Raw genomic sequence first — 24,987 nt, 5'->3', positions numbered from 1 at the left:
CTGCGGCTCAGATTTGATTGATCCCTGGCCCAGGCACTTGTATATGGCCAGACAGCTTTCTCAGCTGTGTACCAGTGGGTCTGTTGTGCCCACCATTGTGTGAATGAATGTACAGGAGCCTGTGGTTTAATGCCACACATCTCACCAAGCCGGCAGGAATTACACCTTCACATACAAAGGGCGGACTTCACGCTTAGTCAGTGAAACCCTTGCATTAACCGCAGGGCCCCCGGGGTGGGGGGGTGACTTGGTAATCACTCCTGAGCAGAGTTAGGGGTTCAGACACTGCTGTTTGTTCCTAGGCTCTATTCTCTGACGTCACAGGCATCTATGTGCTCCTTGGAGGCACTTGAATTAGTCCTGACATTTTTGTTTACTGACATTTCCCCCCCAGCTTCCAGAATTGGGAGAAGTGAATGAGTCTGACTCTACTGCTTAACACAGAGAAAACAGTGTCTTTGAAAATCTTTAGCTTTAGCATGTGTTCTTTATCTAGAAGGCCTTCCCACAGCTACCTGGGGTGTGAGACTGCGGTCTAGTTGGCATTAAAGGATTTTTTTTCATGGGCTCCAGCCAGTGAGGTGAAATAGACCCATGAGCAATTTACTATATTATTATGCCCGTTTATATATTAGATTGCTTGTCCTTAGGCAGTATCAAGTTATACAGGCTGTGCCCGGTATTCTCTTGGCTCTGTCCCACCTCCAAAAAAGTGCCGGACGGATGGCATCCAGAATCAGGACAAGATGCAGGAAGAAGAGAAAAGGCTGTTGCCCAGGTTCCTGTTAGGCTGTCTGCAGCGTGGAGGTCTGTGTTGGAGCAGATGGCAGGGCTGTGCAAATGGCCAGGGCTGTGCAAATGGCCAGGGCTGTCTACAGGGGACTGTGACAGCTGAGCCTTTCCTTTTCCAGTTCTTTTTTTTTTTTTTAAGCAGTTTTTTTTTCCCACCATAGTTGATTTCCAGTGTTCTGTCAATTTCTACTATACAGCAAAGTGACCCAGGCATACGTATATATATATATTCCCTTTCTCACATGATCCTCCATCGTGTTCCATCCCTTTCAGTTCTGAGAGCCATGGATGGGACATCTTGGTAATTAACACTCCACTCTGCTGCCCTGGATCAAATTCTCCTTTTGCCTCAGGAGGATAAGCCTCTTCACCTGACTTATAAAAGAAGGTGGCATTATTGTCGAGCAGCTTTTGATTTAAGAGCATTGTGCGTGGGGAAGATGGTGGAGCCGGAAGCATGTGCTGAGAGGTGACCTGACAAGCATCCTTTTGCCATGAAGTCATCAGTGGTCTCAGGCATGCATTAGGGTAGGAAAATCTTCCCAAGGTCATACTTTTCAAGGCTCTTTTCTGGAAGGGCCATCTAATCTTGCTTTTCAGATGAGGTTTACCCTGGAGGCAGTATTTAGCTTTTGGAGCTTCCCTTAGGAGATCTAAGCAACCAGCAGGACCACGGCTTCAGAGCAGGGGCTGCCGTGGACTGTTGCCCGGCACACTTTGGGGTTTTTCCATTAGGCACAGCCTGGGAATTTTCCTGGCCTTTGAGGGCAGGCTGGGTCAGTTCCAGAAGGTCATAGGCCAGGTAGGGAATCCCTTGTGGCGATATAGTGATCTCACAGGTATTTCCTTTTTGAAGCCAGGGACACACAGCAGAACTGGAGTAAGGAGATGGACATAACCAGAGAAGGCTCTTTGCAAGTGGGACAAAATGGTCCCCGCAGGTTTTGAAGGCTTTGAGGCTTGAGCAGAGTTAACCCGAATAGGATTTTAGACCCTGATGGCAAAGCCAGTTCTGTGACTGTACCTTCATGGCCCTGAGGCTTATAACGGAGCAATTGCTCCTTATAAGTCTTTCCCCCCTCCCCAGCCCATTCCCCAGACCAGAGCAAAATGCACTAGAGCAGAGGTTTGGTCCTGACAGACCTCCTGAAGTGTAGCAAGTGAGGAAAGCCACCTTCTGAGCGCTGAGGTCTCCGGTGCAGTCACGCCCAGATTGCTCGATCACATGACCTGCCCCTGTGCCTGTGGCTGGCCACAGGTAAATTGAGCCTATTTATACTCTCCTGCCTGGAGGAGGAGGGGGGAGAGAGTTTCTGGGAACCCACAACACAGCTGTCCGATCAGCCTCGCTCGGTAAAGCCCATCTCCCTCTGACACTGTGTGTTTTCCCTCCCTCAATTTGCTGCGGATCACAGCCTGGGCTCGGAGGCTGTCAATCTAGCCGAATAGGTCAGTAGCCATCTCTCGTTTACCCTTTAATATTTGGGGAATTTTAGAACTGGAGGAGGCTCATATTCTCCAGATACAACCTCCCGCCTGCCGGGGGTTGGTGGGGATTATTGAGACCTCTAGGAGGGTTAATTATCACTCCCTGGAGCTGTTTAGGAGCAGACTCTGTGATTTCTCTCATTCAGTTCCAATGAGCAGGAATCTCTCCCCCCCCTTTTTTTTTTTTTTTGCTTTGTAGGGTTGCACCCAGGGCTTATGGACGTTCCCAGGCTAGGGGTTGTAGGGGTTGAATTGGAGCTGCAGCTGCCAGCCACAGCCACAGCCACCCCAGATCCAAGCTGTGTCTTCGACCTACACCACAGCTTGTGGCAGTGCCAGATCCTCAACGCACTGAGCGAGGCCAGGGATCAAACCTGCATCCTCATGGAGACTAGTCGGATTCCTTTCTTTCTTTTTTTTTTTTTTTGTCTTTTTTTGCTATTTCTTGGGCCGCTCCCTCGGCATATGGCGGTTCCCAGGCTAGGGGTCGAATTGGAGCTGTAGCCACCGGCCTACGCCAGAGCCACAGCAATGTGGTTCCGAGCCGAGTCTGCAACCTACACCACAGCTCACGGCAACGCCGGATCGTTAACCCACTGAGCAAGGGCAGGGACCGAACCCGCAACCTCATGGTTCCTAGTCGGATTCGTTAACCACTGCGCCACGACGGGAACTCCCGGATTCCTTTCTATTGAGCCACAACGGGAACTCCCGAATCTCCTTTTCTAACTAAAGTCTTTTTTTTGCCCTCGCCTTTTCTTTTTCTCTCTTTCCTTTTTTATTTTATTTTTTTTACTGCGCTCATGCCAAAAAGTTCCAGGGCCAGGGTTCCAACTTAGCACCACAGCAGTGTCCCTGAGCTGCTGCAGGGACAATGCCAGGTCCTTAACCTGCTACATCACAAGGGACATCCCTGCTCTTTTTGCACTCACACAAAAGAAGACCTAAGTTCATTTCACCTTCTTCCTGGGATCTAGCTACCTTCCCATTTGCTATTTTTACCCATTTTCCCTGGGATCTCCCTGGCTTCTGCATTCCTGTTGAAGAGGAGAAATGGTGAATGGCTGCCCAGGGTTAACTTACAAGGGGGCGTACCTGAGGTTATATCTAACTCCAACTGTGTTTCTGGACTTACAGGGACCACCTTAGTTCTGCCCACATGCTGGGCTTTGCTTGTGGGATGACATGCTGCTGCTGCTTTTTTTCTTTTTTAATGGCCACACCCACAGCCTATGGAAGTTCCTGGGCCAGAGGTTGAATCCAAGCCACAGCTACAATCTACTCCAACCCACTGTGTTGGGCCAGGGATCAAACCAGCACCTCTACAGTGACCTGAACCACTGCAGTCAAGGTCTTCACCTGCTGCACCACAGCAGGAACTCCAACATGGCCCTTCTTAGATTAGTTTAAAGTCTCCTTCACTTAGTAGCTTTTTTTTTTTTTTTTTTTTAACTTTTTTAGGGCTGTACCCACAGCATCTGGAGGTTCCCAGGCTAGGTGTCTAATCGGAGCTACAGCTGCCAGCCTGCGCCACAGCTCATGGCAATGCCGGATCCTTAACCCGCTGAGCGAGGCCAGGGATCAAACCCGCAACCCCGTGGTTCCTAGTCAGATTCGTTTCCGCTGCGCCATGACAGGAACTCCCTCACTTAGTAGCTTTATTCTACCTCGGACTGATGTACACCTTTCAATTCCTTGCCTCCTATGAATTGCCTCATAGGCAATATGCCTCATCCACTGTTTCATTTCTTTCTGCCCACCTTCTCCCTCCCCAAATTAGAAGACCAGAACAGGGGACCCAAATGAATGGGACAGCAGCCTGCCAAGATTGAACTGCCGCATGGTTTAGATCTTGCCACGGATTTAGTTTTGCTCATCCCAAATTAAGCCAGCTCTTTTTTTCCCTCACAGCTTTATCTTGAAAAATTTGAAACCTGCAGGAAAGTCGCAAACTCAGTGCACATCCATTCATCTTTCACCTTGGACTCGGTGATAACTCTTTGCCGCAATGGTCTAATCTCTCTTCTCTCCTGTGTATATTATGTATGGGTATCTCCCGTGTGCATCCATAGGCCCATTTTCTGGTGAACTGTTTGAAAATAAGGTGCAAATACCATGGCACTTTGTCTATTGCTTCAGTGGCATCTCCTGAGAATGAGAACATTTTTCTACACAATCACAGTGTCCTTATTACACCTAAGGAAACTAATTTCGTGTTGTCTCATATCCAGTTCCTTCCTGGTCATATTCCCCCTTTGATGGTTCTTATTTATTTATTTATTTACTTTCTTTTTAGGGCTGCACCCGCAGCAATATGGAGGGTCCCAGGCTAGGGGTTGAATCAGAGCTATAGCTTCCGGTCTACACCACAGCCACAGCAATGCCAGATCCGACCTGCATCTGTGACCTACACCACAGTTCCCAGTAACGCCGGATCCTTAACCCAGTAAGGCCAGGGATCGAACCCACAACCTCAGGGTTCCTAGGTGGGTTCGTTTCTGCTGTGCCACAACGGGAGCTCCCTTTTGTTTTTATTTTTGATCTAAGAATCTACTCAATGTGCTCATTGGGTTATCGCTTCCCCTCCCCACCCCACCCCCGGCCAAAAAAAAAAAAAAAAAAACCTGTGTAAAATTCCCCTTTCATCCCTCTCTTTTTGGTTTTAGGTTTTTGGTTTTTTAATGACTGACCTAATGAAAGTGTGGACCCGAGGAGTTACCTGCTGGTGCAGTGGGTTAAGGATCTGGTGTGATCACTGCTGTGGCCCCAGCCACTACCATGGTGCGGGTTTGATCCCTGGCCTGGGAACCTCCACGTGCTGCGGGTGTGCACCCCCCAAAAATTAGATGCTTTCCAGCTGTCCCACATTCTAGGTTTTTCTTTTTTTTTAACTCAATGAATTTTATTACATTTATAGTTGTACAGTGATCCTCACAACCCAATTTTATAGCATTTCCATCCCAAACCCTCAGTGTATCCCGCAACCCCCCAACCTGTCTCCTTTGGTTTTTCAAAGTCTATGAGTCAGTATCTGTTCTGCAGAGAAGTTCACTGTGTCCTTTTTTTAGATTCCACATGTCAGCAATAGCCTATGACGTTGGTGTCTCACTGTCTAACTTCACTTAGCATGATAATTTCTAGGTCCATCCGTGTCGCTGAAAATGCCATTCTTTCTTTCTTTTTTATTGCTGAGTAGTATTCCACATTTTCTTTGTCCACTCCTCTGTTGAAGCGCATTTGGGTTGTTTCCATGTCTTGGCTATTGTATATAGGGCTGCAGTGAACATTGGAGTACATGCGTCTTTTCGAGTCATGGTTTTCTCTGGAGAGATGCTCAGGAGTGGGATTGCTGGATCAAATGGTAATTCTCTTTTTAGTTTTCTGAGGGATCTCCATACTGTTTTCCACAGTGGTTGCACCAATTTACATTCCCACCAACAATGTAATAGCGTTCCCTTTTCCCCACACCCTCTCCAGCATTTATTGCTTGTAGACTTTTGGATGATGGCCATTCTGGCCGGTGTAAGGTGGTACCTCATAGTTAGGTTTTTCTGACTGTTTCCTCACGATGGCATTTCATTTGTTCGTCTCTCCTCTGGATTTCCTGCAAGTAGGAGGTGAGGTCTAGGGCCCGATTCAACTCAGGTAAAACATTTTGTGGGTGAGATTGTATACTTCATAACCTCTCGGCACACAATGTCAGAGTCACTAGTAAGGCAGTGTTTGATCAGTTGAGCTGGTGACTCCCAGATTTCCCATTGTAATAGTACATTATTCTCTTGTAAGTGGTTTTTGGGGAGATACTCTGGCATTATTATTTTTTTTATTTTTTATTTTTTTGTCTTTTTGCCATTTCTTGGTCCACTCCCATGGCATATGGAGGTTCCCAGGCTAGGGGTCGAATCGGAGCTGTAGCCGCCAGACTACACCACAGCCACAGCAGCTCGGGATCCGAGCCGTGTCTGCAGCCTACACCACAGCTCATGGCAACGCCAGATCCTAAACTCACTGAGCAAGGCCAGGGATCGAACCCGCAACTTCATGGTTCCTAGTCAGATTCGTTAACCACTGTGCCACGATGGGAACTCCTACTCTGGCATTATTTAAGTATTCTATCCTTCATAATGTTTCTCCCAGTAGTTTTGGCATCCGTTGATGATACTTCCTGATCGAGCTTCATTTGGGAGTTGCATAAAGCCAGTTCTGAGCTGGTACTGAGAAGTGAATATTGACGTAAGCTGTTCTAAAGAGGAATAAAACATTTTCTGGGGGTGGCGTTCCCTTGTGGTGCAGAGGGTTATGGATGCAGCATCATCACTGCAAACTTGGATCGCTGCTGTGGCATGGGTTCGATCCCTGGCCCCGGGAACTTCCACATGCCATGGGTATGCCCCCTGCCCCCCCAAATCCTTTTTTCTTTTGGGTTTTGCAGTTGTTGGGAGGAAGGCAACAAAATGGGGCCATCAAATTCTGTCCAAGTCTGTGTATTTTGTGTGACTTGGACTGATAGTAAATTGAGTATCGGCTGCTTTCACATAGAGTGTGCCCTGGCAGTTTGCTTGAGGTCAGGGAGGAGGCAGGCTGGATGAAACTAAAAACAAGTCCTGGTTTGTTCACAAAGCACAAATGATTTTGACTCTTCGAACATTATCTGTAATTCTATGCTTCTTTCCTTTTCTTTCTTTCACGCGCTTTCCACTTTGCTCGCTAGAAAAGGAATCCCTCCTCCTTTCATTTGAAGTCTTCTTCCTCCCGCTGCTCTACATGCCCCTTGGGTAAAATGATGTCGCCAAGACCCAGGTCTGATCGCTTGGGTTCCTAGCACAGGAAAGGAATGGAAGCCTTCCAGTCCCCAGTGAAGTTCCTGAACCAGGCCTCTGGGCAGTCATGGCAGCCGGGTCTGACCTGGAAACACCAGGGGGGAAATGGACTTTGCAAAGTCTTCTCTGGGGAAAAGGGCCCATGTCTCAACCTGCTCTGCAGCGTTGGAGAAATCAGTTCACCTCTCCGCACAAGGATGCCCCCCCCAATCCCCGATCCCCCTGGAAGCTCCGCCCCCTCTTCCTTAGCAGAATTCCTGAAAGTATGTGGGGCGCACATGATCAGGACGGAAATCCAAGGATCGCTTCAACCACCGTTGTCCTCTCACAGGACTGACTGTAGATGAAACTCCTCAATCTCTGGTTCTTCCTTCACCTCATTTATCTTTAAAGAGCTGACTGGACATCGTGATTTCTCCTCTGCTTGATAAGAATCAGATTGTTGTCTGAAGTGAAGATACCGAAGGGTTTATGCCTGTCCTCTGAGTTTAGAGCCACTTAGAAATTCATCACTCCCAAATAACCAGGGGATAAGGGTAGCTTTTAGGGGGAGAGGCTTTTTTTTTTTCTTTTTTTGTGGTCACACTCATGGCATGCAGAAGTTCCCCAGCCAGGGATCAAACCTGTGCCACAGCAGTAACCCAAGCCACAGCAGTGACAATGCCAGATCCTTAGCCCCCTGAGCCACCAGGGAACTCCAGCCATTTATGACCTTTTTCTTTTTTTTTGGGGGGGGTGTCTTTTCAGGGCTGCACACACGGCATAGGGAGGTTCCCAGGCCAGGGGCTGAATTGCAGCTGCAGCTGCTGACCTGCACCACAGCTTGTGACAATGTGGGATCCTTAACCCACTGAGCAAGGCCAGGGATCGAAAGCGGGTCCTCCTGAGTACTGGTCAGCTTGACTGCTGCTGAGCTGGTGTTCCCATTTATGACTCTTTATGCTGTTCTTGTGAAGGCCAAATAGATCCCCAAGGAGAGCATGGTGCAGTCAGTGACCGCTAATCTTGTGTCCTGTTCTAAGACTCTTAAAATCCTACAGAACTCCTCCTCAGAAAATTCAGATAAAAGGTGAAAAGTTCATACCACTTCCTTTTCTTCTAACTGAAGCTTCTTGAGAACTGAACAAATGTCTTAGTAACTGCTGTCTGTTCTTTACATGCCATCCTTCCACACACACACACACACACACATGCACACACTTTGGAATTGCCTTTCCCCTCCTTGCTGATAAGAGTTAGAACATGGCTTATTTTTACCCCACAGTGACGTCTGCTCATGGGTGAGTCCCGACCCCTCTCTCCAGCTGCCCCCAGATGTGCTCCACATCCTAGGGAGTCAGACACAAGCTAGAAATGCTTCCACTTGAGCCGCCCACTGAGATATGGAGCCAGTAGTAATTCATTGAGGTCCTGGCTGAGAAGTTTTTCGTGTTTATACAAATGCCACTCTTTTTTCTCTTTCTGAGGGAAGCCTTGTTGGTAAGGGAGATGAGCTGTTAGGCTTTTTTTTTTTTTTTTTCTGTCTTCTTTTTAATCTTGTTTCTTCAGTTTCTTCTCCCTGTAGCCGATGAAATGAGCTATGGCTTGGTGTTGAAAGAAGGGTTTAAAGCCTCGCCTTTAATTTTCCCAGCTGGGATGGATGGGGTCTCCTCGGGCTTTCCAAGGAGGGCTTCTAACTCTTGTACAGTCATATTGGGGATTTCGGTTTGACCACAACTTCCCTCCAAAACCCACATGTCCCTGAGTTAAGCAGTTAAGCGGTGCAGGACCGCAAAGCAGCTCAGAAGACCGGCTGCACTGTTTAATCCCAACACATGTGCTGAAATGGAAAAGGAATCCCTGTGAAGCTGTGAGGAGGAACTTCCCCTACTTACTGCAAATCTGGTATTGGGGAAATGTTTAGTAATTCTGAATCTGTTTCACTTAGCTCCTCTCCAGATTAGCATCTCCCCCATCCCCACCCCCCCAACAAAAATGCTGCTAGGAGACGGGACAGGACAGGACCTGCTCCTTCAGCGTCCAACCATGTGCCTGCCTGAGCCTCCTGGGTGGCCCTGTCCCTGCCTGCTTCTCCTGAAGTGAAGATCTGGAGTTCCTGTCGTGGTTCAGTGGAAATGAATCTGACCAGCGTCCATGAGGACACGGGTTCAATCCCTGGCCTCGCTCAGTGGGTTAAGGATCTGGGATTGCCATGAGCTGTGGTGTAGGTGGCAGACATGGCTCAGATCCTGTGTGGCTGTGGCTGTGGCATAAGCAGAAGCTGTGGCTCCAGTTCGACCCCTAGCCTGGGCATTTCCATATGCCGTGGATGCAGCCCTAAAAAGCAAAAAAAAAAAAAAAAAAAAAAAAGAGAGAGGAATATTCAAAAAAAAAACAAAAACCGAAAAAAAACCCTGTGACTGAGAAAAAGTATATTGTTAGAAAACCGTGTGGAATAAGACCTCGTTTTATTAAAAATATCTATCACGCGTATGTGTCCAGAGACAAGGAAGGATGTGCACAGTGATGATTGCTAAGTGGCAGCACGCATAGTTTTTATTTTTCAGTTTTTGCTAGTCTGCATTTTTTAAATCTCCTTTAATTTCCTCCAGTATGTGTCCAGCTTCTGTTATAATGAGTTATTTTTGCTAAAAGAGGGAAGGCGAGAGGATTAGTGCTAATAATGGCTCACACCCCAACGACCCAAGAAAGTGACTAATAACTTGTTTGTTGAACCTGCGCGTTGCTGAGGTTTTGCCACGTGTGAAATCTCCTTGGCTGTCTCTCTGTCCTTCCTTCTGTAGTCCTTTTGAGGGGTTTGGGGATCCCTGGTCCTCATGCTGATGGAGGGTGGCTGGGGCGCAGCCTTGTCTTGCGTCCGAGGCCTCTCTCTCCTGCACTGCCCCGGAGATGGTAAAATAAGTGAAGTAGCCGCCTAGGTGCCCTGCCAGGGCCCTCTGGACAGGGGCTGGTTTCCCCTCTGAAGCTGCGAGAACCCCACCCACCCACCCGCCTTCGCAGTTTGTCTCTGGCCACATTGAGAAGGGCAGCCACAGATGCCTCACTTCCTGCATCATCTGCCTCCCTCCTCCTTCCCCCGACTCCTCCTCCTGAGAGCTGCCGCCCTTCTCCTTCGGCTTCCTGGAGTTTGCTGGTGTGGCCACGGCTGTGAGGGGACAGCAGGGGTAAACTGGTGGTCCTTCGGAAGGAAGAGTCAGTGACTGGGGGGACCCCCCCCCCGCCGCCGCCCCGAGGTTGTGCCCGGCAGCCTGGCACTTAGGGATTGTGTCAGCCTTTCCCACTTCAACCTGATCAGCAGCTTCTGGTCCTGCTCCTCCTGCCTGATCACCAGTGCTTATCACAGGGCCGGCTCGTGGTGGGCCCTCAAAGGCCACTACTGAAGGAATCGGTCTGTCTGCTGTGGTGTTTCAGGCCCCTCTTGTCACCTCTCTGTGCCTTTCCGCCCTGTTCACCATCCCTCACCGCGCAGGCACTGGACCTGGTCCTCTCTGCTCAGGGACCCCTCTCCCCCAAGCCATACGAACGCAACAGTTGGGAGACGGGGCCAAGTGGCCCTGGAAGATAGCACCTAGGGCTCCTTATCTCCGGTGCGCGCTGTTTTGTTTTGTTTTTTCCATTTGCCGTTGCCCAAGAACCAAAGCTCACTGCTGAGCTGCATGGTGAAATGGCCTGGCGCCACGCCAGGGAGCTTCGCCAGGTGGTTGGGCTGTGGAGGCTGCTGCATGCGATGGGCCGATAATACCCCACAGTGCTGTAAACAGGACGCCCCACCCTCCCGCAGCCACCCAGCCAGTGCCCCGGCCGCCTGCTGCTTTGTCATGGCCAGTCGTGATAGGGGCATCTCAGGCAGGGCAGCTGATTGTCCTGTTGCCCAAATCCGAGAGGGGTACTTTCCAGAAATGAAACCAGTTCATCTTCCGACCACAAGCAACCGTTGTGACTTCTTAGCGCTTCTCCTTTAACCATAATCACACAATTGCAGGGCAGAACCCCATACCCAGATCTTTCCGGTGCACCCTTGAGGGTGCAATAAACCGGAGCCCAATTTCAACTGCCCACACGTGTGAGATTTCTTAGGGGAGGTCTCGGGTGCAAGGCACAACCCGAGTTCGGACCTTGATGTTGATGCCCACGCCCACCAGCGGCTCTCTGTCCCCTGCACCATTTGCTCCGGGTGCCATCTGAGTTGGGTTAGACGGTCCCTTGGAAAGGAAAGGCCTCTGACGCTGAAGCTGTGCACCTCCCCAAGGGACAGTGGTGGCTGGAACTTGCCCTGTGTGTGTCTCCACTTCCTAGGCTCCCCCACCCCCATCTTTAGTCCTAAACGATTGTGGGGGGAGGGTATAGTTGACAGTAGTTGGTTTGACATAATCAAGCTAATGACGACTTTAAAGCCTTTTTTTTTTTTTTTTTTTTTTTGGTCTTTGGTCCTTTTAATCTGCACCTGCAGCATATGGAGGTTCCCAGGCTAGGGGTCTAATTGGAGCTGTTCCTGCCAGCCACAGCAACGCCAGATCTGAGCTGTGTTTGCGACCTATACCATGGCTCACGGCAATGCCGGATCCTTAACCCACTGAGCAAGGCCAGGGATCGAACCTACCATCTCATGGTTCCTAGTCAGATTCATTTCGGTTGCACCACGATGGGAACTCCTTTAAAGCATTTTTGAGTCTCGTCTTCTGTCGCTTACAGTGTCCTTAAGAGGAAACTGAGGCTGGGACAGAGGTCCTGGCTGGATGGGAGAGCCAGCCTGGTGAGGGTGAGCAGTGTGGTTGGCAGTCACATTGCAGGGAGGGCCGAGCTGCAGTCAAAACTAGATCCATCCCATCTGAGTCCCTACCAGATATTTAGGGGCCCTGGTGCATCCCAGTGGCCCCTTCAGGGATGGCACAGAACATGTTGGTGTCTGATTTGGGCTTTGGTTTGTGTCACGTTTGGGGGGAATCTGACACCTCGGTTTAGCCCTTAATCAGTTTTGAGGCCCAAATTAGCAGGTACTCACTCAACCATTTGGGTTTTTTTTGGTTGTCTTTTTAGGGCCCCACCCTCAGCATATGGAGCTTCCCAGGCTAGGGGTCGAATCAGAGCTGTAGCTGCCGGCCTACACCACAGCCACAGCAGCGTGGGATCCGAGCCATGTCTGCAGCCTACACCACAGCTCCTGGCAATGCCGGATCCTTAAGCCACTGAGCAAGGCTAGGGATTGAACCTGCATCCTCATGATGCTAGTCAGATTCGTTTCTGCTGAGCCAGGACGGGAACTTCTGGGGTGGGTTTTTTTAAATAAGCGATAGAATGGTTTAACTTTCCAAACCTAATCTTTTAAAGTGCCTGCCTCCTTTATTTTCTGAGTGTAAAGGAAACATGGCATTTTAGTCTCCTCAAGGGGGCTAAGAACATGGGGGTCAGGCGGGGAGAAGGGGTTCTGCTGAGGGCTTCGAGGCAGAAGGGAGTTATCTCGCCGCTGGGCTGATAAGGAGCTGGGCTGGCACCCTGTGCTACGACGTGGAAACTATAGAAATAAAGCTGGAGTTCCCATCGTGACGCAGTGGTTAACGACTAGGAACCATGAGGTTGCGGGTTCGATCCCTGGCCTCGCTCAGTGGGTGAAGGATCTGGTATTGCTGTGAGCTGTGGTGTGGGTCGCAGACATGGCTCAGATCCCACATTGCTGTGGCTCTGGCGTAGGCTGATTAGACCCCTAGCCTGGGAACCTCAATATGCCACGGGTGCAGCCCTAGAAAAGACAAAAAAAAGGAAAAAAAGAAGGCTGAGGCCCAGAGGGGTCTCATTAGAGGAAAAGAAACTGAGGCAAGTCCTCCAGTTGGACACAGATGCAGCAACATCCTTGCAGGTCTAGCAGAGGAGGAGGCTGGGTCGAGGCCGCTTGTTCTGGATTAGGATGTTTGGTGTCTTCCCATCTGCCTGTCCATCCCTTTTTTTTTTTTTTTTTTTTTTTGGTATTTGTGTTAATTTTTTGTATATGGAGGAGCAAGTCAGAACCGAGGAAGCCCTTTGAGTCTTGTGAATAACTGTCGACTTTTGAAGCCTCAGAGTCTTTGTGAATAACTTTGGTCAGAGGTGGCCAGAAGCAGGTAGAATTGATCAAAATGAGTGGTTGGATTCACATACCAAATTCCAGGATCCTGGGTTCTCCCGAGTCTCAGGGGCGCTGGGGACTAAGGTGCCACCTCTGATTATTGCTCCTGAGATTGGACTCCGCCGCCTGTGGCTCATGAATGGGTGAGCTGTGAAGGTTATCAGTGGGAACGATTTTAGGGTAAATTGGGTGTGGTTTCAATTGTCTCTAGAGGATACTAGAATCCTCTCTGCCAGGTTTCAAAGACATCTCCACATAACCTTCCCACCAACCCCCCCCAAACAAAAAAATCACTCCTGACACCCGGTCAGGCCTGCAGTCTTCTTCTTTACTCCCCTCCCTGAAAGGAGCTAACAGGCAGCCAGTTGTTCCTCCAGGTGTGTAGTTAGGTGTCCCCATACCCTTGGGGACGATCCTGATGCAAAAGGGCCCAGAGCCCCCATGACGGGTTTAGGGGAAAGGAGGCTTGGATTTGGATATAGCCCTGCCACTGCACCACCAAGTCTAATCTGAGATTGGGTTTTTCTGTGCCTTGGTTTCTTTTCTTTTTTTCTTTGCTGCACCTGCAGCATATGGAAGTTCTCGGGCCAGGGATCGCATCTGAGCCTCAGCTCTGACCTACACCACGGCTGCGGCACCGCTGGATCTTTAACCCACCGCACTGGGCCAGGGATCGAACTGGTGCCTCAGCAGCGACCCAAGCTGCTGCAGAGAGAGTGCTGGATCCTTAACTCTGCGCCACAGTGGGAACTCCATCTGTGCCTTGGTTTCTTTATCGGTTTTTCTGGAGCCCCTTCGAGGAGCGCAAAAGACTACATACACAAGCACTTTGTGAGGAGGCGGCACAACTTGAAAGTATTTTATAAACAGAAGAGTGTACTTTGGGTTTCAGGATGGAAAAATCTAAAGGAGCCTTCTGCTGAGGGGCTGGGGAAAGCGCCTCCGAGATAGCTCCCCAGCGCTGGGCCAGGGATCGAACTGGTGCCTTTCCCGGAGTCAGAGCCTCTCCTTTGGACAGCGGTGACGCTGTTGCTAGGATCATGGTGTCCCAGCCTCGCTGTCTGTCTCTTGCTCATTCGCTTCTCACCTGCCTCTTTACTTTCTTCTCATGTTATCCTCGTAAATGTGCTTCCCCCTGCCTCATCCATGAGCCCTTAGAGATGGTTCAGGAGAACCACAGGTCAGCATTTGGTGTCTGGCCAGGCTGCCGGCATAGGTCAGAAGCTCCCAGAAATATCTGGTGGCCACCTTTTGCTCTTAAACCCAGGGTAGGAACACAAGTGGTTGAAATGTCAGTGTAGGAGACAAAGTTGGGGCTTGAACCTCGCATGCCTGTCGCTACCTTACTGGGCAACAGGTGCATGGAGGGGAAGAAAGGTGGTTGGGTCTCGCTGAGCCTGGCAGAGAGGAAGAGGGACAAGCAGCTCCGGGGCTTTGACTCACAGGGAGTGGGCTGAGCACAGATATTCAAGGCAGACAGACTTAGAATCCGGGTGTCGTTAGAGCAGGCTCACCCTTGTAGGAACGGGTTTTTGATTTTATGCAAATACTTAGGTATCTGCCAATCGCCAGCCCTTTAATAAACAATCCGTGGCCAAGGTGCTGTGTGGGGTTCCAAGATAAATTAGACACAGCCCTTGGCCGCAGGTTGTTTATTATCTGAAAGTTACAAGTACTCGTAATCCAAGAAAGAGGCTGGTAAGTACTAAAACAGTACAAGGTACCAGGGGAAATCAACAAATCTCCAGACGTTCCTTCAAGGGGACTATGGAGGTTCCCAGACGAGGGGTCCCATCATAGCTGCAGCTGCCAGCCTACGCCACAGCCACAGCAATGAGGGAACCGAGCCTCGTCTGTGACCTACACCAGAGCTCACAGCAATGCCAGATCCCCAACCCACTGAGCAGGGCCAGGGATCGAACCCATGTCCTCCTGGATACTAGTTGGGTTTGTTACTGTGGAGCCACAACAGGAACTCCCCCATTTTTTATTTTAAAGAGTGCAAGGCCTTCTTACAGTACATCTCATAGTATTGTCCATGATTATCTCTGGGTGTTGAGATTTAGTTTTTTTCTTCCTGTTTATGTATTTCTTGACTTTTCTACCTTCATGCTTACTGCTTTTGTAATTATCGGTTCTTTTAAAATTGCATTAAATGAGCATATGTATGATGGCTGAGGGAAGTGACTAAAGAAATAAGTTAGGAATCAGGTAAGAACTGAGGCTAAAAGTTGTCCCTGCAGTAGCATTTATGATATCCAGATTGGGGTAGTTGGGAATCCTCTCAAATGTCCAATAATATGGGAGTGGTTCAGCCAACCGCTGAAGATCAACCTGGTGGAATATTATGTAATCTTTAAAAATGACAGATATGTAGATTGTTGATACTTGGAAATAGGTACATGAAATGGGTAGATCAAAGCAGAACATCATGTAGCATATTTCATATTGAGTACACTATTGCAAACTGTGTGTAACTATTTATTTATCTGTCTTATTGTCTTTTTAGGGCTGCACCCGCGGCATATGGAGGTTCCCAGAATAGGGGTCTAATTGGAGCTGTAGCCACCAGCCTATGCCACAGCCACAGCCACGCCAGATCCGAGCCGTGTCTTCGACCTACATCACAGCTCACGGCAACGCTAGATCCTTAACCCACTGAGCGAGGCCAGGGAATCAAACCCGAAACCTCAGCGTTCCTAGTCAGATTCATTTCCACTGAGCCTTGACAGGAACTCCATGTGTAACTATTTAAATGGATTCGGAGGATGTGGATAGTGTTGTTAGCGTTTCTTTCTTTCTTTTTCATTGTGAAACACACATAACATAAAATTGACCATTGAGGGGTTCCCGTTGTGGCTCAGAGGAAACGAATCCGACTAGGAACCCTGAGATTGTGGGTTTCCATCCCTGGCCTTGCTCAGTGGGGTAAGGATCCAGCATTGCTGGGAGCTGTGGTGTGGGTCGCAGACACGGCTCAGATCTGGAATTGCCGTGGCTGTGGCATAGGTGGGCAGCTGTAGCTCCGATTCGACCCCTAGCCTGCGAACCTCCATATGCTACAGGAGTGGCCGTAAAACAAAAAGCAAAAAAAAAAAAAAAAAAAACTACCATTGAACCATTTTAAGATTGTGACTCAGTGGCATTAAGTACATTCACAATGTTGTGTAACCATCACCACCATCCCTTTCCAGAACATTTTCATCATCCCAAGCAGGCACCCTGTGGCCCTTAAACCCTAACTCCTTGTTCCCTTCTCCCCCTAAACCCCCTGTCCCCTCAGTTCTCCTTTCTGTCCCTATGAATTTGCCTATTATAGGTACCTCGTATCAGTGGAATCAGAGAATATTTGTCCTTCTGTGTCCGTCTTATTTCATGTGGTGCAATGTTTTGAAGTTTCACCCATGGTGTAAGTAGCATGTGTTAGAATTTCATTCCTTTTTGAGGCTAAACACTCCTTTTTATGTGTAGACCATATTTGGTTTATCCATTCATCTGTCGATGAACACTTGGGGTGTTTTCACCTCTTGATTTATTGATTTTTGCTTTTTAGGGCCGCACCTACAGCGTCTGGAAGTTCCCAGGCTAGGGGTTCCATCAGAGCCGTAGCCGCCGGCCTATGCCACAACCACAGCAACGCAGGATCTGAGCCTCGTCTGTAACCGACACCATAGCTCAGGGCAACACCGGATCCTGAACCCACTGAGAGAGGCCAGGGATCGAACCTGCAACCTCACGGATGCTAGTCAGATTCGCTAACCGCTGAGCCACAAGGGGAACTCCTGTTTTCACCTCTTGGCATCTGTGGATAGTGCTCCACGAACCTGGGTGTACAAATACCTCTTTGAGACCCTCCTTTCAATTCTTTTGTTTATCTCCCTAGAAGCGGAATTGCTGGATAGCATGGTGATTCTATATTTCACTTTTTGAGGAACTGACAACCTGTTAGTGTCTTTTAAATATCAAGCTCTTCAAGTTTATTTATATCTGCAGTCCCCAGTTCCTTTTGCTGTGCTGAATGCACACGTGAACTATCAACAGATTAGTGCAGATGTGAAAGCATTTTGCTCTCTGGAGAGGAAAGAGCCTGATGGACCTTAAGATCGTAGGCTGCTTTGAATGTGGCCTGAAAAACACGGTCAACCCAGATGGCTGCAACTTAAAGGTGATTCCAGCACCCTTGCAGGTGATCAACAGTGACTTTGACCTTCCCCCGGAATGCTTTAGCCGAGGTCAAAATAAAATGAGTGGATTTATAAGTGCTTTATTTCTGTCCCATGTAGCCAGAAGTCAGAGGCAGAAGAGAGAACCAGACGAGTTGGATGCTCATCCTCTTTGTCTGAGGCACCTAGGGTCCCTGGAGCCAGCCAGCCTTGAAGAAAGTGGGGGGAGCCCTTCAGTGAATTGTTTGAATTTGTGCCGTGTGGAGGAACCCTGTAATAAAGCTGGAGGGAGGAAGAAGGGCAGGAAATAAAAGATGGAGGAACCCATGCTTTCCATTCACTTCCAGGGACCTCTTTAGTGATGGGAAACAGTCCTGCTCTCAGGAAACTTGGGACGCAGACCTGGGAGGTCACAGTTCATTAGGAACAGAAGAAAGAGAGGACATGTATAAAGTAACCCCTTGTCCGGAGTGCAATGGTATAAATTCTTTCCAGTGACAAAGAACAGCTGGTTGAGTCAGGAGGGAGGCGGATAGAAGGGAAGACTGGCAGTCTCGAGAGGCTTCCAAAAGGAGACAAGGTCAGGAGTTCCCGTTGTGGCGCAGTGGTTAACGAATCCGACTAGGAACCATGAGGTTGCGGGTTTGATCCCTGGCCTTGCTCAGTGGGTTAAGGATCTGGCATTGCCATGAGCTGTGGTGTAGGTTGCAGATGCAGCTCGGATCCCGTGTTGCTGTGGCTCTGGTGTAGGCCGGTGGCTACAGCTCTGATTAAACCCCTAGCCTGGGAACCTCCATATGTCGCAAGAGTGGCCCAAGAAATGGCAAAAAGACAAAAACAAACAAATAAAACAAAACAAAAGGAGACAAGGTCAGTTACCATGTCTGCTTCCTTCATGCTGACGTCACGCCGTGCGGGCTGTGCTCTCTTCCAGCCAGCGTCCCGTGTTCTGTGGCCCCTGAAAAGCCAGTGTGCAGGCCTCAGCCGCCCCAGGTCCGACGTACCTTCTCCTTGGACACCATCCTCAGCTCCTACCTTCTGGGCCAGTGGCCACGAGATGCTGATGGGGCCTTCACCTGCTGTACCAATGACAAGGCCACCCAGGTAATGAAGCGCTCTGCTCATGGGCTGAGGGGTAAGGATGGGGCAGTGGGCTGGCTGAGGCGGCCTTGGGGCTGCTTACCAGCACTTGGTCAGAGACATGACCTGCCCCGGGCTTTGGCCACACATCGTCACCATGTAGCTTTTCATCCTCTCATCTTTACCAGTTTGATTCTCTCCATAAACTTACCTGAAAATGAATCTCCATTAACTTACCTGAAAATGAATCTCCATTCTACCTGACTGGTGGGAAAGAGAAGTCAATCTGGGTTTATCCATTTGGCTTTGAGTTTTCATGTGCAGGTAAGCACAGCTGATCTGGGGATTTATCCTAGGTTTCAAAAAATGACATGCCAAAAAATTGATGGCATTCTCATCGTGGCTCAGCGGAAACGAATCTGACTGGAATCCAGGAGGACGCAGGTTCGATTCCCTGGTCTCGCTCAGTGGGTTAAGGGTCCAGCGTTGCTGTGAGCTGTAGTGTAGGTCACAGATGCGGCTTGGATCTGGCGTTGTGGTGGCTGTGGTGTGGGCTGGCGGCTGCAGCTCCAGTTGGACCCCTGGCATGGAAACTTCCACATGCTGTGGGTGTGGCCCTAAAAAGACACACACACACACACACACAAAAGAGGATGTTTACCTTGTTAAAACAAGTCAACATTCAATGGAGTTAATTTATCCCCAGACAACTGGAAAGGGTGGCCAAAAAGTCTTGAGCCACGATAGGTCCCACTGGAGCAACGGGAAAGTTCTCAGATAATGGAGAGTTGATCCCTAGTCAGCAGCCCGCTCCAGCACTGCACTGGATCCGTTTGAGTCCTGTGGAGGCCAGGTCCCCTCCTTCAGGATTTTTCCTCACAATAGTCTTTTCACGAAGAATCCTAAACTTGGAAGGGATCTCCATCAATCATCCAGCCCATGGGGCAGTTTTGGAATGAGGTAGTGTTAGCCTAAGCAGTCATCTCGTTTGTAAAATTATTTTATTTATTTATTTATTTTTTAGTGCCACACCCATGGCATGTGGAGTGGTCCCAGGCTAGGGGTCTAATTGGAGCTATAGCCACCGGCCTACGCCACAGCCACAGCAACGCAGGATCTGAGCTGTGTCTGCGACCTACACCACAGCTCACAGCAACGCCAAATCCTTAACCCATTGAACAAGGCCAGGGATCAAACCTGCAACCTCATGGTTCCTAGTCGGATCCATTTCCACTACACCACGACGGAAACTCCATATCTTGTGCTTTTATTTATGGTTTTATAGTTAAGCAAGTCTGCTTTGTTCTTTTTTTTTTTTGTCTTTTTAGGGCTGCACCCGCGGCATGTGGAGGTTCCCATACCAGGGGTCCAATCCGAGCTGCGCCTGCCGGCCTACACCACAGCCATAGCAACATGGGATCCGAATCGCGTCTGAGACCTACACCGCAGTTCACAGCAATGCCAGATCCTTAACCCATGGTGGGGATCGAACCTGAAACCTCATGGTTCCTAGTCAGATTCATTGCCGCTGTGCCACTGTGGGAACTCTGTATGTGAAATTATACAAAGGTATTTCTTCATCCGACTCAGAACTTCAACCTTCTCAGCAGTGACGTTTTGAAGAGTCAACTCTTCTCTCACTTTTGTGGCAGTTTAAACCCATTCCTGTTCAGCTTCCGAACAAATGAGCTGTTCTCAGGAAAGAGGAAACAGGGTGGGGAGAACACAGGCTCAGAGGCAGCCCGAATCCTGGGGGATGCCAGGCCAGCCGCCCTTCCTTCACCCGCTGCTGGAGCGTGCCTGCCCCGCCTGCGTCGTCGGAGGTGGGGTGGCGGCCAAATGGCAAAGGGTTTTCTGCTCTCACGTCCCCCGTCGTGCTCTGCTGAGCACATCGCGTCGTCAGCCGCTTTCTTTTATTTATTTTTTAAATGAGATCCGTTTTCAGATGTTATTAGTGAATGTTTGAATGCCCAGTCCTGTTCTTGGCAGGTCGGAGGGAAGAACCAGGAAATGAGAACAAGATTTGGCCTTGGTGAGTCTGGATGCCAGCTCCATGAAGGCCAGGGAACGGAGCGCCGAGTGTCTGGCACAGTTTACAGGAGGGGGCTTCTCCTGGGAACACACCACCTTGGACCAACAAGAGTTTGCCGCAGTTAAAAACCGATGGCGCTCTTTCACTCTGGGGAGAGGTTTGAAGGGGGAGCACGCCCCACGTAGCAGGCAGAGTAGGCCGACTTCTTGGGAGCCCGGGTCACTGCTGATCCCTGCCCCCCCACCCCCAAAAAGGGCAAGGGGGGTAGGTTATGCTTCCCATTCACAGGCCTGGAGCACACACCCCTTTCTTTTTCCCGAGGAATGTTTAGTCCAAGCGTGTCTAGTCATGGAGGGCTTCCTGGAGGAGCAGGACTTGAGGTTGCTTCCAGTGGTGTAAGCTCATGCTGGCATCCCCCTTCATCAGACATGGGCTCCCACGCAGCTCCCTGCCTCCATCCTCGTATCCCTGTATCCCTCTCATTTCTTGCTACCAGCCTTCTAGGAAGCCCCCACCCCACTCCTCAGATAGCATTCTCTTTGTCAACTCAGGGCAGGCTTGGCCTCAGATGTTCTCTGGCCGGATTGAGAGGCATGGGCTCTAGGCTGTGTGTTTTTGCTCAGGCTCCAGCTGCAGGCCAGATCTTTTATGTAACAAGTCTGGGCTTCTTGCCACAGCAAGACAGAGGTCAGCGATGCGCCTCCGTGGGTCTGGCAAGGCCAAGCCATGCAGCTTTCCTCTTTCCCTGGGATGGGCTCCAGCCCTCGAGGAACTCTTAGCAACCTGTCAATATTGTGGCTGCAGTCAGGAGATGGGAGAGTTCTGATCAACGTAGGCATCCCAGCCCAAGTATGCACTCTGCCCCATCTTTCATTCCTGGCCTCCTGGGAATTTTCTGCTTCTAGGTTTTGGGCTGCATTCAAATGCCTGCTTGAGCGCCCTGGCCTGGCACAAGCTACCTCCTTCAACACTGGCGTTGATGCCATGAGACCTGAGCCGCTCCCTCAATCACAGATGCCCCTTCCCAGCTCAGCCCGACCTCACCCAGAAAGGACTGGGGATGAGGGAGAGGTTTTCTGGGGAGATGGAAGAGCAGAGGGGAGGTAGGGAGGCAGGATCTAACAAAGCCCTTGAAAGCTTTTAAGTTGCTAAAAATAAGGGATGCCAGCGCCTTTCCCTCATGCCTCTGAGCTCGAGGCGGGGCTGTTCCCACCCCTCCCCTCCCCTTCTGTGCCTTCTCTTCTGGCCACACCAGTGTGGTACATCCACGCCTCTGGCAGGCCCTCCCTTCTGCCCCCCACCCCAACTCACATCCTGAGCCAGCTGTGGAATGTGTCTCTGGACACAGCCTGGCCCTCCCGGGGCAGAGCTTGCAGGAAGGACAGCAGCCGAGCAGCTTGGCTTCCCCCCACCCGCCCCCTGCCACCACCAGCACCCAAGCAAGGAAGAGCCCTGCAAGTTTCATGGCCGAAGACCTGCCATTTAGACATCCAGGCACACTGCGTCCTTAAGGCTTCTTACAAGGCAAGAGGTGGGGTTAAAAGCCCTGGGTTTTTGAACAAAGCAGGTGGCCACCTGTCCTGCTGTTCCCTCCCTGGGCTCAGCTGGGGCTTAAGCTCATAGGCAGGCACGAAGGATAGCATGGGTGGTTCCCAGGCAATTTAGAGTCTGACATGGAGCGCTGGCTTCCCCAAATATCGGGGGCAGGTGAGGGAGAGAGATGGATGGATCTTATTCGGGAAATGGCTTGTGGATGCGGTGATGAGTGATGGTGTGCTTCGGGGCTGCTGCCTGCTCTGAGCCAGGGTACACGACGGGAGCAGGGTGGCCAGGTCGCCCGGGGGACAGCTTGGTGGCTGTTAGGAAGCACTTGGGTGCAGTGGGAGCTGGACACGGAGGGGCCAGTCAGCAAGGACTAGGAAGGCTCTCGGGTGATGTCACCATTATCTAGAGGTTTCTTTGCGCCTCGGAGGATTGTCTAGGTCAATCTCAACATGCTTCCCCTTTTCTGGAGTGCCCTCCACCGGGTCAGCTGGCCTCTCAGAGCTGGCCCCCAAGCGCTTTGAGCTGGGCTTTTCTGGCGCTGGGCCACGGTGGGCGATGGCCACACAGGCAGGTGGTTGCGGTCGCCCCCGCCCTCCTTGCTGCGAGTCTTCTCACACTTTTCTGGAGGGAGGAAGTGGTCTCACCACAGCTGGGATGACTGTTAGAGCCCAGTTCCCCCGCTGGTGTTCTCATCGTGCAGACAGACAGGACCCTGGGTGCCCGCTCCACCTGGCCCCTGGTCCTGCCCATCCCTGGCCCCGATTCCTCCCAGGTGCCAGGTCCGGTGGGGAAGGCCTTTCTGATCAACTTTTGTTCCTTTAGGCCTGAGTTACCCTTTGGGGGAAAAAAATGAGCTTAAATCCCTGACACACTTCTTGGAGTGTCCTGAAGGCCAAGGGCAGAGGTGGCATGCTTTGTTGGGGAAGACTTCCCTTGCCCTGACTTTCCTACCTGTAAGCCGGCCTCCTCCTTTTCCCAGCCCAGTGCCTCAGCATGTGGTGATGACACACGATTCAGCCCGCTCATCACAGCCTTTCTTTGCAGGTGTCAGGGCCCGGGCCCAGTGCCTGTTTCCAGGACTGATGAGCAGGACTGGTCAACAGCACAGAATATTTGCAAATAGGTTCATGATGGAAAATCTGAGGGTCACACAGTCACCACAGGGCCAGGGATGATGGCCTTGGCCACCTGCAGCCAGCGTTCCCGGTGCTGGCCGGCAGACCACCCTCAGAGCCCTTCCTGCCTCTTTTTCGAGCCAGAGTCCCTCGGGGCTGATTCCCTGCTGGATTTCTTTCTTTCTTTTTTTTTTTTTTTTTTTTTTTTTCTATTTCTTTGGGCCGTTCCTGCAGCATATGGAGGTTCCCAGGCTAGGGGTCGAATTGGAGCTGTAGCCACTGGCCTACACCAGAGCCACAGCAACACGGGATCCGAGCCGCGTCTGCAACCTACACCACAGCTCACGGCAACGCCGGATCATTAACCCACTGAGCAAGGGCAGGGACCGAACCCGACCCTCATGGTTCCTAGTCGGATTCGTTAACCACTGTGCCACGACGGGAACTCCATCCCTGCTGGATTTCGGTTCCACCGCGTAGTTACGGAGCATCAGTGCTAGGCCAGGCACCACGCCGCTCTTCACATCTGCGGGGGTACACTGGTTATGTTCCCAGGACCCAGCCAAAGTCACAGGAGACAGCGCGGACCAGGACTCTTCCTTGCCTCAGCAGCCGGATAGGAACTTGGTCGGGTCGGGGGCAGAGAAACAGGTTCCAGTGGGGGTGGGATCTTGGCTCCATCCCACCCCTGCCTTCTTGTTACATCAGGCTGCTCTTTGGAAGGCCGTCCACGCCTCCCCCAGTGATCCCCCGTGTTGCTCTGGGATTTCAGACTCCCGGGCAAAGCTTCCTTGGTCTAACCCACATCCAGTTTTGCATAATCCGAGCATCATCTGCTTAGTTGGCTAGTGAGGAGCCCCGCTTCTCCCTCGGCTGCTCCCCCTGGGCCAGGGTGTTAAAATACATCTGTTCCATTGCATGAGTCCCTTTGACAAACATGGCTGCCCTGCTGAGCTCAAGCTTTATCCTGCTCGCAAAGGGCCGTCTGGAACGACTACTTGTGGTGCCGTTGCTCAGCATGGCTTGGCCCCTGCTGTGTCCTGAAGGGTCCCTCTTTGAAGGGTAGCCTTCCTTAGCTGTGATATTTCTGGGCTCCCAGGAAACCTTGGCCCAGATGTCTGTGGTGAGATGCAGGAGGAGGGGGTCTGTCCACCCAGGGGTGCTGGAAATCAGGGGCGGGGCATGGTCCCCACGCCTGATGCTCCCAGTTCTGTGGGAGGGGCCAAAGCCCACCCTGAGCACGTGCCTGCCTGAAGAATCCTTAAGCCCAGCATGTAAAGAGCTTCGAATGTATAATAACCTACTGTATTAGGTTCTGGAGGCTGATATAACAAATTACTTCAAACTTAGTGGCTTAAAACAGCAGAAATGTATTCTCTCACCATTCTGGAGGCCAGAAATCTGCATTCCATTCCACCAGGCCAAGATCAAGGTATTGGCAGGGCTGTGCTCTCTTTGGAGGCTCCCTGGGAGACCTGTTCCTTGCCTCTTCCAGCTTCTGGTGGCTGCCAGCTTTCCTTGGCTTGTGGCCACATCACCCCTGTCTCTGCCTCCCTGGTCACATGGCCTCGTCTTCTTCTGTGAGTGTCTGATCTCCCTCTGTCTCCTGCTCCTAAGGACACTTGAAACAACATGCAGGGCCCTCCAGGATAAGCCGGGGTGCTCTTCCCATCTTAAGGTCCTTAACTTAAGCGCTTCTGCCGAAACTTTGCCCCATAAGGTAATATTTATGGGTTCCAGGGACTAGGACCTGATTTCTTGGGGGGTCATTTTCTACTTGTCCACCTGCTGACCTCATCTCTTCTGCTCGTGGCTCGCTGTGCCCCAGCCACGCCGGCCTCCTTGTCATTCT

The 24,987-nt window shown here is 50.7% G+C and overlaps 1 protein-coding gene across 1 annotated transcript in view; it reads left to right on the top strand.

Moving 5' to 3' along the window:
• Window positions 1-24,987, top strand: part of FAM117A (family with sequence similarity 117 member A) — a 54,566-nt gene that overhangs the window by 13,016 nt on the left and 16,563 nt on the right. Inside the window, exon 2 of the mRNA XM_003358095.5 lies at window positions 18,298-18,467. Within this exon, the coding sequence (XP_003358143.2) occupies window positions 18,298-18,467 (170 nt within the window). The remainder of the gene's footprint in view (window positions 1-18,297; window positions 18,468-24,987) is intronic.

This window comes from Sus scrofa, chromosome 12 (genome assembly GCF_000003025.6).
Source record: "Sus scrofa isolate TJ Tabasco breed Duroc chromosome 12, Sscrofa11.1, whole genome shotgun sequence".
Classification (NCBI taxonomy): domain Eukaryota; kingdom Metazoa; phylum Chordata; class Mammalia; order Artiodactyla; family Suidae; genus Sus; species Sus scrofa.
The sequence above is the reverse complement of the archived record's forward strand: the minus strand, read 5'-3'. Positions and strand labels throughout refer to the sequence as shown.